Consider the following 12,674-nt stretch of genomic DNA (forward strand, 5'->3'; position numbering starts at 1 on the left):
AAAATAATTTAAATTTGTTAATAATTTTTTTAATTATGATACAATTTTATATAATTTCATGATTAAAAATAAAATTTTATACTTTTTAAAAATATATATTAAAATTCAACTTTAAAATAAATAAACAAATGTTTTAATGATTATATTTTATTTAAAATAATAATAATAAATAGTCTTAATTTTTATCAAGATCTAAGAAAGCCTAATTAATCCATAAATATTCTTAAATTATGAATATTAAATATATATAAAAAATATTTATTATATTTTATAAATTAAATATTAAATATTTAATATAAATTCAATGTATTTGAATCTGATTCAAAATATATATATATATATATATATCAATAATTACAAAAATTATATATATTTGTAATAATTTAGTCTGACATCTATCATGCTTATTTACTTTTAAAAATATAATAATTTTAATTTTAATTAATTTTAATTTAATTCCATTCATTTATAAATATATTCACTACTAAATATTTTGTTTTTATTTGTATTTGTACATATGACAACAAATTTTGTCACATGTTACAATTATCCTCAATTAACTAACTAACGGTTATGATGGAATTAATTGAAGGACTCGAGAAAAAAAATTATTATAAATGAATTATTGGGACTTTCTCTTTAAGATTTTTAAAACAAGTACGTTAGGGAGAGGTTTCCACACCCTTATCTTTGGGCCCAGTGTCTTCGTTGACACTTGTTCTTCTATCCAATTAATCTAGGATCTTACAATCCACTCCCTTCAGGGCTCAACGTCTTCGTTAACACACGCTCGATATCTACCTCATTCAGGGCTCAGCGTCCTCACTAGCACATTGTTCTGTGTCTAACTCTAATATCATTTATAATAGCTCAAACCCACTATTAGCCTATTTTATCCCCTTTAGGATTTCCTTTTTTGGGTTTCTCTCAAGGTTTTTAAAACACGTCTGCCACGAAAATGTTTCCACACCCTCACAAAAATGTACGGTTACTCTCTCCAACTAATGTAGGGTCTCACCGAAAATCTTAATGAAAGTACCGTTTTTTTTTTCACGATACTTTAATTATAATCTAATCATAGAATAATGAACCTTGCATAATAGTCTTATAATCATGAACCTAGTTTTGTCCTAATAATTATAGAGCCAAGAAATTGATATCAAAATTAAGAATCTTACAGATACATTGACAAACATAATGGATGGTTTTGGATGGTTTTATGATACCCAACTTATAAATTCTCTTACAACCACTTGATTTGTGGCTCAAAATAGATCCATTTCCAAACCCCACTTAGCCACTTGTCACCATTTCACTCTCCAATTTGGCCCCCAAAGCCTTTTTCACTACTTTTCTTGACACTCAAATGGATTAGATTTGATACCCCTTCAGTTCAACCAATTTGAAATTGATATCGATGATATCGATACGTCGATATCGATATTGAATCCCACTTTTAGGCAAAGCTGAATTTTACTGGGTCACCCTTCTGGTATTTCTGTTACCCCTTCCAATTCTCAGCCACAAAAACATCTAAATTTCTCTGTCACTTACCAAATTCTTCTTCTAAACCTCTTCCCTTTTCCCTTTCTCTCCTTATTTAACTCTGTTCTTCTTTCCTCTTTCTGTATCTCTGTTTTTCCCCTGTTTTTCCCCTGTTTTCCCCTGTTTTTTGTTTTGTGTGTGTGTGTGTTTTTTTTTTCTTCGTGTTCCTCTTCTTCTCCTTGTAAATGGAGAAAAAGGGTACCATTTTAATGCAAAGATATGAGCTTGGGAGGCTTCTTGGACAGGGAACTTTCGCGAAAGTCTACCATGCTCGTAATCTCAAGTCAGGCCAGAGCGTGGCGATTAAGATTATTGATAAAGAGAAAGTACTGCGTGGTGGGTTGATCGATCAAATCAAGAGGGAAATCTCTGTGATGCGCCTTGTCCGCCATCCTAATGTGGTGCAGCTCTATGAGGTGATGGCTAGCAAGACCAAGATCTATTTTGCCATGGAGTTTGTCAAAGGTGGGGAGCTTTTTAACAAAGTGGCTCGAGGGAAGCTCAAGGAAGATGCTGCTCGTAAGTACTTTCAGCAGCTCATTGGTGCTGTTGATTATTGTCATAGCCGTGGTGTGTATCATAGAGATATCAAGCCTGAGAATCTCCTTCTTGATGAGTTTGGGAATCTTAAGATTTCGGATTTTGGGTTGAGTGCTTTGGCTGAGTCTAGACGCCAAGATGGGCTTCTTCATACCACTTGTGGTACCCCTGCTTATGTCGCCCCTGAAGTCATCAACAAAAAAGGTTTGTCTTTTGCTTTGATTTCATCTAGATCCGTAACCGTTTAAGTTCACCGCTGGCAAATCTGAGTTTTTCCTTTCGAGTTTCTCCTCAAGGTGTTTGAAACGTGTCAGATAGGGAGAGGTTTCTCACCTTTATAAATGGTGTTTTGTTCTCCTCCCAACCAGTGTGGGATCTTACAATCCACCTCCTTCGGGGCTAGTCTCCTCGTTGACACTCGTTCTCTTCTCCAACCGATGTGGAATTCCAACCAAATCCACCCCTCTTTGGGGCCAGCGTCGTTGCTGGCACATTGCCTCATGCCCACCTCCTTCGGAGCTCAGCCTCCTCGTTGGCACATCGTTTGGTGTATGGCTCTGATACCAGCTGTAACAATCCAAGCCCACCACTAGCAGATATTGTCCTTTCTAGGTTTTCTCTTTCGAGTTTCCCTTCTACTAGGGAGAGGTTTTCTCACCTTTATAAAGAGTGCTCCGTTCTCCTCCCAACCGGTGTGGGATCTTACAATCCACCCTCTTTGGGCTCAACGTCCTCTTTGGCACTCGTTTCCTTCTCCAATCGATGTGAGACTTCAACCAAATCCACCTCTCTTTGGAGCCAGCGTTGTTGCTGGCATATCGCCTCAAGTTTCTCCTCTACTAGCACAGGTTTTCCCACCTTTATAAATAGTGTTTCGTTCTCCTCCTCAACCAATGTGTGATTTCACAATCCACTCCCTTCAGGGCCAACGTCCTCGTTGGCACTCGTTCCCTTCTCCAATCAATGTGGGACCCCACCAAACCTACCCCATCGGATCCAACATCCTTGCTGGCACATCACCTCATGTCCACCCCTTCCGGGGCTCAACCTTCTCGCTAGCTCATCGTCCGGTCTAAGGCTCTCATACCAACTGTAAAAGTCTAAGCCCACCGCTATCAGATATTGTCCTCTCTCTGCTTTCCTTTTCGGGTTTTCCCTCAAAGTTTTTAAAACGCATCTGCTCGAGAGAAGTTTTTCCAGTCTTTCATTCTCCTCCCTAATCCATGATGTTTGGTACGTTTGATTTTCATTAAGATTGGTTATTTTTCTTGATGATTTCCATTGACAAGTTTCTGTTTTTCTGGTTAATCTTAAAAGGTTATGATGGAGCTAAAGCTGATATTTGGTCATCTGGGGTTGTCCTGTTTGTTCTTCTAGCTGGTTATCTCCCTTTCAACGAACAAAATCTAATGGAAATGTACAAAAAAATCACCAGAGGAGAATTCAAATGCCCTCAATGGTTTCCCCCAGAAGCTCGCAAGCTCCTCTCAAGAATCCTCAATCCATGTCCTTTCACAAGAATAAACATGGCCACACTCATGGAAAATTCCTGGTTCAAAAAGGGTTTCAAGGCAAATGTAGCGGCTCCAAAACCCCTTCAAATCAAAGGCGACGTCTCGTCTATAAGCGATGTCGAGGTCGCTTTAGACGAGGGAAGCTCTGTTAGTAACAGCAGCATTGAGAGTGGAAGGCCACCAACAAGAACTAATTCCTTCAATGCATTTGATATCATATCCCTCTCACAAGGTTTTGATCTGTCAGGTTTGTTTGAGAATGATATGAATGAGAGGCCACCGACACGGTTCACTACGACGAAACCAGCATCGACGATCGTGTCGAAGTTTGAAGAGATAGCAGAGATGGAGAGGTTCAAAGTGATGAAGAAAGATGGGATGGTGAAACTCCAGGGAAGTAAACAAGGAAGAAAAGGGCAGTTGGGTATTGATGCTGAGATATTTGAAGTGACACCTTCTTTTTTTGTGGTGGAGGTCAAGAAAACTGCAGGAGACACCTTGGAATACAAGCAATTTTATAACAAAGACATGAAGCCTTGCCTTAAGGACATCGTGTGGGCTTGGGAAGGAAACGAGCAGCAACAACAGCAACAACAACAACAGCAGCCGCAGCCGCCGCAGCCGCAGCTCCAAATCCATAATAGATGAAGAACGAAAAGAACTTGTAAAGTCGTTTGGCCTTGTTCTTGTTCATGTTCTTGTTCATGTTCATGTTCTTGTTCGTGGGATTTTGATGGTGTTATCCGTGAATATGTCGTGTCCATGTGTGAAACAGGGGAAGGTGATTTACTTTTTAGTTGGTTTGTAATTAGAGTGTTTGTTTACAGCCTAAAAGACATTCAATTCTCATTATTGGTTTTGTTTTGTGTGAATCAAAATAAGAACATGAGGCTTGTTGAGATGCTTAATGATTAAATGTTTGTTGGTTTAGTGAAGTTTAAGGTTGGAAGAGATAAGCTTGTCGGGGATTATTATGGATCTAACAATAATTATGAGCCATTAATGGAGTTAATCTAAGTACCTAATTTTGTTTTAATGGCCTTTATTTTAACGTGTGAATTTCGAAGAGATGTAGAAGTGAAAAGTGCTCGAGATACCTCGAGAGAACTAGGAAAAACAAAATTAAAAAATATCTAAAAATTGGAAAATTCAGGTCGAAGTCGACGAGGATTTTGCCCCCACTTACCAACTTCAGGGGTATGGTTCTTCTCGGACCAGACGTGCAAGAAAAGAAAAGAAATGGGAAAGAGATAGAGAAGTTAGGATTCGGAGAAGAAAGAAGAAAAAAATAGGAGAAAGAAAAGGGGATTCGATTGATTCGGGTTGAGTGGTTGAAATCCGTCGTGGAGTATCCACCAGAGGTGAATATTGAATCTGTCTGAAGTAGATTGGGCGAAAGATCGTTCATTTCCACCAAGAACTCGAGGTAAGTCTGCGAATTTTTCTTTCGGCCTTATCTTAATGCAGAGAGAGTCGGGGGAAAGCAGGCCTAATCATGCATCTAGCTCTCTATTCAGCTCCACTATATTATATATATAATATATTATATTATATATAACATCGACCACAAAAAATTGAAAATTATTATTTATACCAATAAGGTGCACCTTTTTTTTCGATGGTTCAGACATAAAAACTCAATTGAACGTATTTTGTTTGGAGCAATCTTATGTTGGGTGACTTCCTGTTGTCAGATCATGTCATAGGGGAATGTCAAGGTCATCATGTGCTTGAATTTCGAATCTTGGACATGGATCGTTACAACCAAATAACGAATCAAATTTTTATTAATTCACACAGTATTTTCAAAATCATTCAAAACGAGACGAATCTATCCGAAAAGATAAGTGAGACTCGATCGAGAGATTGGATGAAAATACTTCAAAACGAGACGAATCTATCCGAAAAGATAAGTGAGACTCGATCGAGAGGTTGGAATTTTGATTTGGAAGTATGTGGGAGAGAGTGATTGTAATTCAACTAATCCTTAAAGTCTCCAAAGGAAATAGTGAGTGGGAGAGAGTAGGTGAAAATGAGGCGTTTTTAGTGTGTGATTTGAGGAATAAGTTGTTTCGCCAACTTCAACATCCATAGGAAATAGTGAGTGGGTCACCAAAACCAAACACTTTTCTCTTAGAGTTTGTGTTTGGCCTCTTATGGATGAAATCATATTCGTCAGACTCAACAATCCTTCACATGTACTTCTCTCTCAGAGGTCGGAGATTTAAATCTCTATACTTCATACTTGGTGTACAAATGTGACAAAGTCCAGAAAAAATTATCTGCTGGAGGTGAGCTTTGGCTGTTACAAATGGTATCAAAGTCAGATACTAGACGCTGATTGCTGAAAAGGGTAGACACCGAGCGGTATGCTAGCAAGAACACTGGGCCTCGAGTGGATTGTGAGATCTCATATCAGTTGGAGAGCGGAACACAACATTTTTTTTTATAAGGGTGTGAAAGCTCTCCCTAACATTACGTTTTAAAAACCTTGAGGGGAAGCTTGAAATGTAGAGTACAAAAGGACAATAAAAATGATAATAATAAATGGATCGTCATGTAATATTAAGTTTCGTCCATTTATGGCCCTGACATTCTCTTAGACATGATTACATTACTTACTTTTTGCTTCTAAAAGGGAAGATTATTATGACAGACCAACAAAACATTTTGACATGTTTTGTCTTCACTCACAAATTTTCGAGAGATGATCTAACATAGAATTACTCCAAGCAAAACACACTTAAATTTTAATTATTTAAAAATAAATAAATTTGTCGTCCTATTTTCAAGATCGCTCTCATTCAGATATGATCTTGGTTCATTCGTGTGAATAAATTATTAAATATACAAATTCAATATGAAAGGAAGAAAATAACAATCCATTGTGAATATATGGAATAAAACATTTTATTAAATTGTTTTTTTAATTATATTTCAAAATTGAAAATATAAATAAATAAATTTGGTAATGATGGAGAATACGCGGAGGCTTTTCGCCTTCACATCTAACGACCTCTCATTTTTTTCATTATTATTATTTTTTTCGCTTTATTTCTCTTTATAATAATAATAATAATTATTATTATTATTTTGACATTGTTCATAATAAAATCTTAATATCCATTTGGACCCCACATGTAAATAAAATACAACCAATTAGTCAAATTAAGACGCCAATTCACATTTTTAATTCAACACCTAGATAATAAAGTATAAAAGACTTACCGAGCGTCAATGCCCAAATTTTCTTGGTCGGCCTCGTAAAGTCACATCGGGTTGAGAGAAGAACGAAACATTTCTTGTAAGGGTATGAAGACTTCTTCCTAACAAATATGTTTTAAAACCATGAGGCTGAAAACGATACGTAACGAGCCAAAACAAATAATATCTATTAGTGGTGGACTTAAGTTGTTACATGCCCCAAACGTTCTCGATTCGAACAAGTCCCGAATAAGTAGTATCAAAGTCATGTTTGTAACTTAGTCATGTAGATAGAATCTTCGTATGTCGAACAAAAACATCGTAGACCTTGATCAGTCGTAATAGAGATCCATGGTAAAGCTCTATCCAACCAGTGAAATTTAGGTTGACCAAACATAAAAATTCATAAAAGATTTTTAAATTAATTAATTAATTTTTTTTTTTATAGAATTTCGATGTAAATCATGGCATCACTGTCCCGTGGTCTGCGCTGCTGCCGTTTGACGAACAATTAAGTCAGACTTCCTCGTTGACTGTTACAGCCATCATTACCATTCATTTTAATTTCATTTAAATATATATATTTCAAATTCCTCTCTTTAATTAATTAAAATTAATTAATTATTTTATTAAAGTACTTCATTAATTCTATAAACGAACTTAATTAAAATGATTAAAGTATTCATATAATTAAAATTATTAAATTTAGTGGTTACATATACCCAAAATATTAATGGCCAATAATATCATTTTTTTTTATAAATATTAAATTTATAAAAAATTCAACCAGAAATATTTGAGATATTTCAATTTCTATGTTCACGAAAATAGTTTAAATTCGTTTAATATGTCAGGAAATATAGTTTTTGATTCGGGAGCAAACAGACCTACAGAAAGAAGGGAATGAGGGAATATGGTTTACCACGTTCAAGAAAAGAGTTGTAAGATACCATATTCGTTGGAGAGAATAATGAAACATCCCTCACAAGGGTGAGAACTTTTCTCCAGCAGATGCATTTTAAAATCATGAAACTGACGGTTATAAGAGGCCAAAAACAGACCACATCTATTAAAGGTGGACTTCAGCAGTTACAAATAGTATTAGAGCTAAACACCAAGTACTGTACCAGCGAGGACGCTTGCCCACCAGGGGAACCACATTCCCTATAAGAGTGTGGAAATCTCTTCTCAATAGACGTTTTTTAAAATCGTGAGGCTGACGACGATACGTAACGGGTCAAAGCGGACAATATATGCTAGTGGTGGGTTTGAGCTGTTACAAGAGCTACTCCACCTATAATTCAAATTCCAATCAATGTGAGACGAAAATAGTCGGAGAATATAATTTCGAGCCTCGCAAATTATATTTATATATATATATATATATATATATATGATATGCACTACCTATTTTATATTTGAAATATTGGAGTTTTTACATGTGATGTGACTTACTAAGGGTTATTCATGAAGGGGCAATTAAAATAAAAATAATTTATATATGTTATTTAAAAAATTAATAATAAAATTCCCACCTATTCCAACATTATATATTTTATTAATTAAAAAAATCAGTCGCCTCCATTTCATCCCTTATTCTATGGCCTTCCCCACTTACCCCTCTCCCACTTCACTTCTTTCCATAAAAATGCACCTCTCCATCAACGACAGCTCCTGAGGGAGATAGCTCGAAATGGAACCTTTCCGTTTTTGCCGGATTCTGATTCTCACGGCGCTGATTGCTTCCACCGCCGACGCTGCCTGCAACACCACCGACAGACAATTCGTTTCCAGAGCTTTCAACTCTGTCTCCGGCTTCAACCTCTCCTGGGTTTTCGTCAACTCCCTGAACTCCACCCACTGCGCCATTGAAGAAATCAACCTCCCCTTCAAGAATCTCACCGGAATTATTTCTTGGAGGTTTCTACGAAACTTGACTCACTTACGCTCCATTGATCTTTCCCGTAACTCGCTGGAAGGCTCTGTTCCGAATTGGCTCTGGGGCGTACCGAGTTTGGTTCGTGTCGATCTTTCCGGCAATCGATTTGGAGGAAATGTTGGGTTTAAATCTAATTTTAGTAATGGGTTTTCTTCTTCGATTAGGGTTCTTAATCTTTCTAGCAATAGATTCTCTAACTCTGTTCGGCTCTCTGTTTTTTCGCGGCTGGAAATTCTGGATCTCTCCCGGAATAATCTGCGGTTTCTCCCTTCTGGGTTGGGGAAGGTTAGGAATCTAACGCATTTGGCTGTTTCGAAGTGTAATATCTCTGGAAATTTGAAACCCATCTCTGTTCTTCATTCGCTTGAGTATTTAGACGTGTCGGGAAACTCCATGAACGGTGATTTTCCGGCGGATTTTCCTCCGCTTGATCGATTGAAGTTCTTGAATGTTTCGGTAAACAAGTTTAAGGGAGTGGTTAGCTCCGAAAACTATAAGAAATTTGGGAAATCTGCGTTCGTTCAAACTGGGATTACTTCAGTTCATATTAATACCCACGCCGGAGACAGAGCCAGAGACAGAGCCGTCCCGAGGAACAATACCATCCATTCACACAAACCCATTAAGGAATCAGTGAAAAAAGGCGAACCCGAATCGAAAGCGAAGGCTCTGGTTGTAGCGGTGTCGGCTGGGGCAGGGGGTTTGTTTTTAGCGTCGGCTGTTGTAATGATGTGGCTATGGTGGAGACGAAAGAGAATGATGAGGGAAAAGAACAAATGGGCAATTTCTACGCCCGTCCAAGTTCAGTTCAAGATGGAGAAATCTGGGCCGTTCGCTTTCGGGACAGAGTCTGGATCCTCCTGGATTGCTGACATTAAGGAACCATCTTCAGCTCCGGTTGTGTTGTTCGAGAAGCCATTGATTAGTCTCACCTTCAAGGATCTGATGGCTGCTACGGCGCATTTCGGTAAAGAGTCCCTTCTTGCAGAGGGCAGGTGTGGCCCTGTTTACCGAGCCGTCCTTCCCGGCGATATCCATGTGGTAATCAAAGTCCTTGAATCTGGTAGCTCCGTTCATCGCGATGGGGCTGTAGCCACGTTCGAGGAGCTTTCGGCTCTCAAACATCCCAATTTGTTGCCGCTCTTTGGTTACTGCATTGCAGGTATGTTTTATCGTGTCTGTGTATGAATGACGGAGTCTTATCTAATTTAGGATATGATCATAGATTCACTAGTAGGAGACATTGTGAGAAGCTCAAAGGAAAACTACGAGAGAGTTTATGTTCAAAGTGGACAATATCATATCATTATGAAGAGTCGTGATTCCTAACATGGTATTAGAGTCATGCCTTTAACTTAGTCATGTCAATAGAATTCTCAAATTTCGAACGAAGAAAGAGTTGAACTTCAATTATGGAGATGTTGTTGGAGGGGAGGACTTTCTTCCAGAGTTTCAGAGAAGGAGTCAAGCCTCGATTAAGGAGAGGTTGTTCGAGGGCTATAGAGAAGGAGTCGAGTCTCGATTTAGGGGAGGCTGTTCGAGGGGAGGACTTTGTTCAAGGGTTCCGGAGAAGGAGTCGAGCCTCGATTAGGGGAGGCTGTTTGAGAGTTCCAGAGAAGGAGTCGAGCCTCGATTAAGGGGAAACTATTCAAGGGGAGGACTTTGTTCGAGGGTTCCAAAGAAGGAATTGAGCCTTGATTAAGGAGAGGTTGTTTAAGGGCTCCAGAGAAGGAGTCGAGCCTCGATTAAGGGAGATGCTATTCGAGGGCTCCAGAGAAAGAATCGAGCCTCGATTAAGAGAAAACTATTCGAGGAGAGGACTTTGTTTGAGGGCCGAGAGGAGTCGAGTCTTGATTAAAGGGAGATTGTTCGAGAGCTCCAGAGAAGGAGTCGAGCCTCAATTAAGGGGAGGTTAGTTGAGGATCGTTGGGAGAGAACCTTTTAGCTTAACCGTGGAACAAAAAAAGTTCTGAGCTTCTAAAGTATACTCAAAAGTAATTAAATGTCGAATAAAATGTACAATACAAATCGAAATTTCTAACCATACATACATATAATCCGAAAACCGTCAGAGCTCATTAATGTTTTTGTTAATTTCTGTGTCCTGTTCTTCAATTTCAGGTAAAGAGAAATTGGTGTTGTACGAGTTCATGGCGAACGGCGACCTCCACCGGTGGCTTCACGAGCTACCCACCGGCCAGCCCAACGTGGAGGATTGGAGCACCGACACGTGGGAGATCAACAACAACAACCACTCTAGTGTATCTCTTTTATCGTCACCGGAGAAGCTGGGTTGGCTAACACGCCACCGCATCGCCGTCGGGATCGCACGTGGGTTAGCGTATCTCCACCACGCCAGATCCAAACCAATCATCCACGGGCATTTGGTGACGTCCAACATTTTGTTGGCCGACGACTTCGAGCCTCGGATTGGCGGGTTTGGGTTCCGACATGTCGGCGGGGACAACTGCGGCGGAGTGGAGAAAGACGTGTACTGCTTCGGAGTGGTGTTGATGGAGCTTTTGACGGGGATGCCGGGAAGTGCCGACACGGTGGTCGGAGTAAGAAGGATGGTAAGAGAGGGAAAAGCTTTAGATGCCATAGATCCCAGACTACGGCTCGGCGGCGGTGAATCGGAAATGGTGGAAAGCCTCCGTGTGGCGTATCTGTGTACGGCGGAGACGGCGTTGAAACGGCCTACAATGCAGCAGGTCCGAGGGCTGCTCCAGGACATACATCCCACCTAGAGCGGACTCGTGTGAATATAACTCTCAATTGACTAAACTGTCCTCATCTCATCGGGAAATTACGAACAATGCCACTGTGTATCAAAAGGACGAAAATGCCCTCGAGAAAATCCATTCTTGACCCAGCTTTTAAGAATTTATTTTGTTTTTTTGAGGGTCATTAAAAAATATTAATTGTATAGAAAAAAGAGAATTAAGGAAATAATAATAATAAAATAAAAAAAAAAGTGGAAAAATGAGTTGTGAGGGCAGAGAATAGAATCCCACTAATTGTTTGTCTCTTCTTCCCATAATGCCCTCCATCATCATCCAATTACTATTATTTATTAGGTTATCCAATACCTCGTATCAATATTTTTTTCTTCGAGACCCGTGAGTATTCGAACAAGTTTATGTGCATTTCGACTAATCTTATTGGATCATCGTCTGATCTTACCAAATTTGATTTTCTAGGGGCTTAGAGTCACTACTACGTAACTTCTTTATGCGGAGACATTCATTTAAGACAACTTCATAAAACAATGTCATGGACTTATACGTTTACGAAAGGGTCTTAAAATAATACAAATGAAATATCAACATAACAATGTCCTATACTAGTCTAAGATCTATGAAAATACAGGTAACTACCCTATGTAGATTCCATGGTCTTTGGTGCGATGACGCCTAACTGTACCAAAGACCATGAAATCTGCATAGGTTAGTTGTATTTATTTTCATGTGGGTTGTATGTAGGGAAGTACTACACATCCAATTTGTCCGGACTGGAGGCCACTTAAGAGATTGTGATTTTAAATGATAGGTTCTTATTCATGATTGTATGTGTTTGCATTCCCTAACTCCAGTAGTAGGGTCATTTATTGAGTATTTCTTAAAATACTCAAACCATGTGCCACTCTTAGGTAAAAAAGCTGTTGCAAGGATCTAAGAATTGGGCAAGGACGGGGATGAGGAATACAATCCCTGTCTTTGGTCCCGTTTATATAACTATTATAAATCTCTCTCTACTCTTTTCGTTCTCTATTTAGTCGAGATTTTTCACTCCGTTTAAGGCGGGTCCACACGGACCTTGCCGTGTAGGGTAAATAAATATCTCTAACCCAAGTATTAAAGGAAAAAAAGAGGGGAAACTTATAAGCATTTTTTAGCCTAGGGAAATGAGGGATGGGGTCCAATCTTAATTGG

General features: G+C 38.8%; 2 protein-coding genes across 2 annotated transcripts; both read left to right on the forward strand.

The window, feature by feature from the left end:
* The first annotated feature begins 1,632 nt into the window (after nt 1-1,632).
* LOC111456750 (CBL-interacting serine/threonine-protein kinase 20-like) lies at nt 1,633-4,534 on the forward strand. Its single transcript, XM_023098734.1, has 2 exons — nt 1,633-2,289; nt 3,403-4,534. Exons 1-2 carry the CDS (start codon nt 1,731-1,733, stop codon nt 4,245-4,247), a joined length of 1,404 nt encoding a protein of 467 aa, XP_022954502.1. The 5' UTR covers nt 1,633-1,730; the 3' UTR covers nt 4,248-4,534.
* Nucleotides 4,535-8,381: 3,847 nt separating this feature from the next.
* LOC111457300 (calmodulin-binding receptor kinase CaMRLK-like) lies at nt 8,382-11,625 on the forward strand. Its single transcript, XM_023099528.1, has 2 exons — nt 8,382-9,904; nt 10,864-11,625. The coding sequence occupies exons 1-2, from the start codon at nt 8,497-8,499 to the stop codon at nt 11,487-11,489; spliced, it is 2,034 nt and encodes a 677-aa protein (XP_022955296.1). The 5' UTR covers nt 8,382-8,496; the 3' UTR covers nt 11,490-11,625.
* Nucleotides 11,626-12,674: the final 1,049 nt, after the last annotated feature.

This window comes from Cucurbita moschata, unplaced genomic scaffold (assembly GCF_002738365.1).
Source record: "Cucurbita moschata cultivar Rifu unplaced genomic scaffold, Cmos_1.0 Cmo_Scf00019, whole genome shotgun sequence".
NCBI lineage: Eukaryota > Viridiplantae > Streptophyta > Magnoliopsida > Cucurbitales > Cucurbitaceae > Cucurbita > Cucurbita moschata.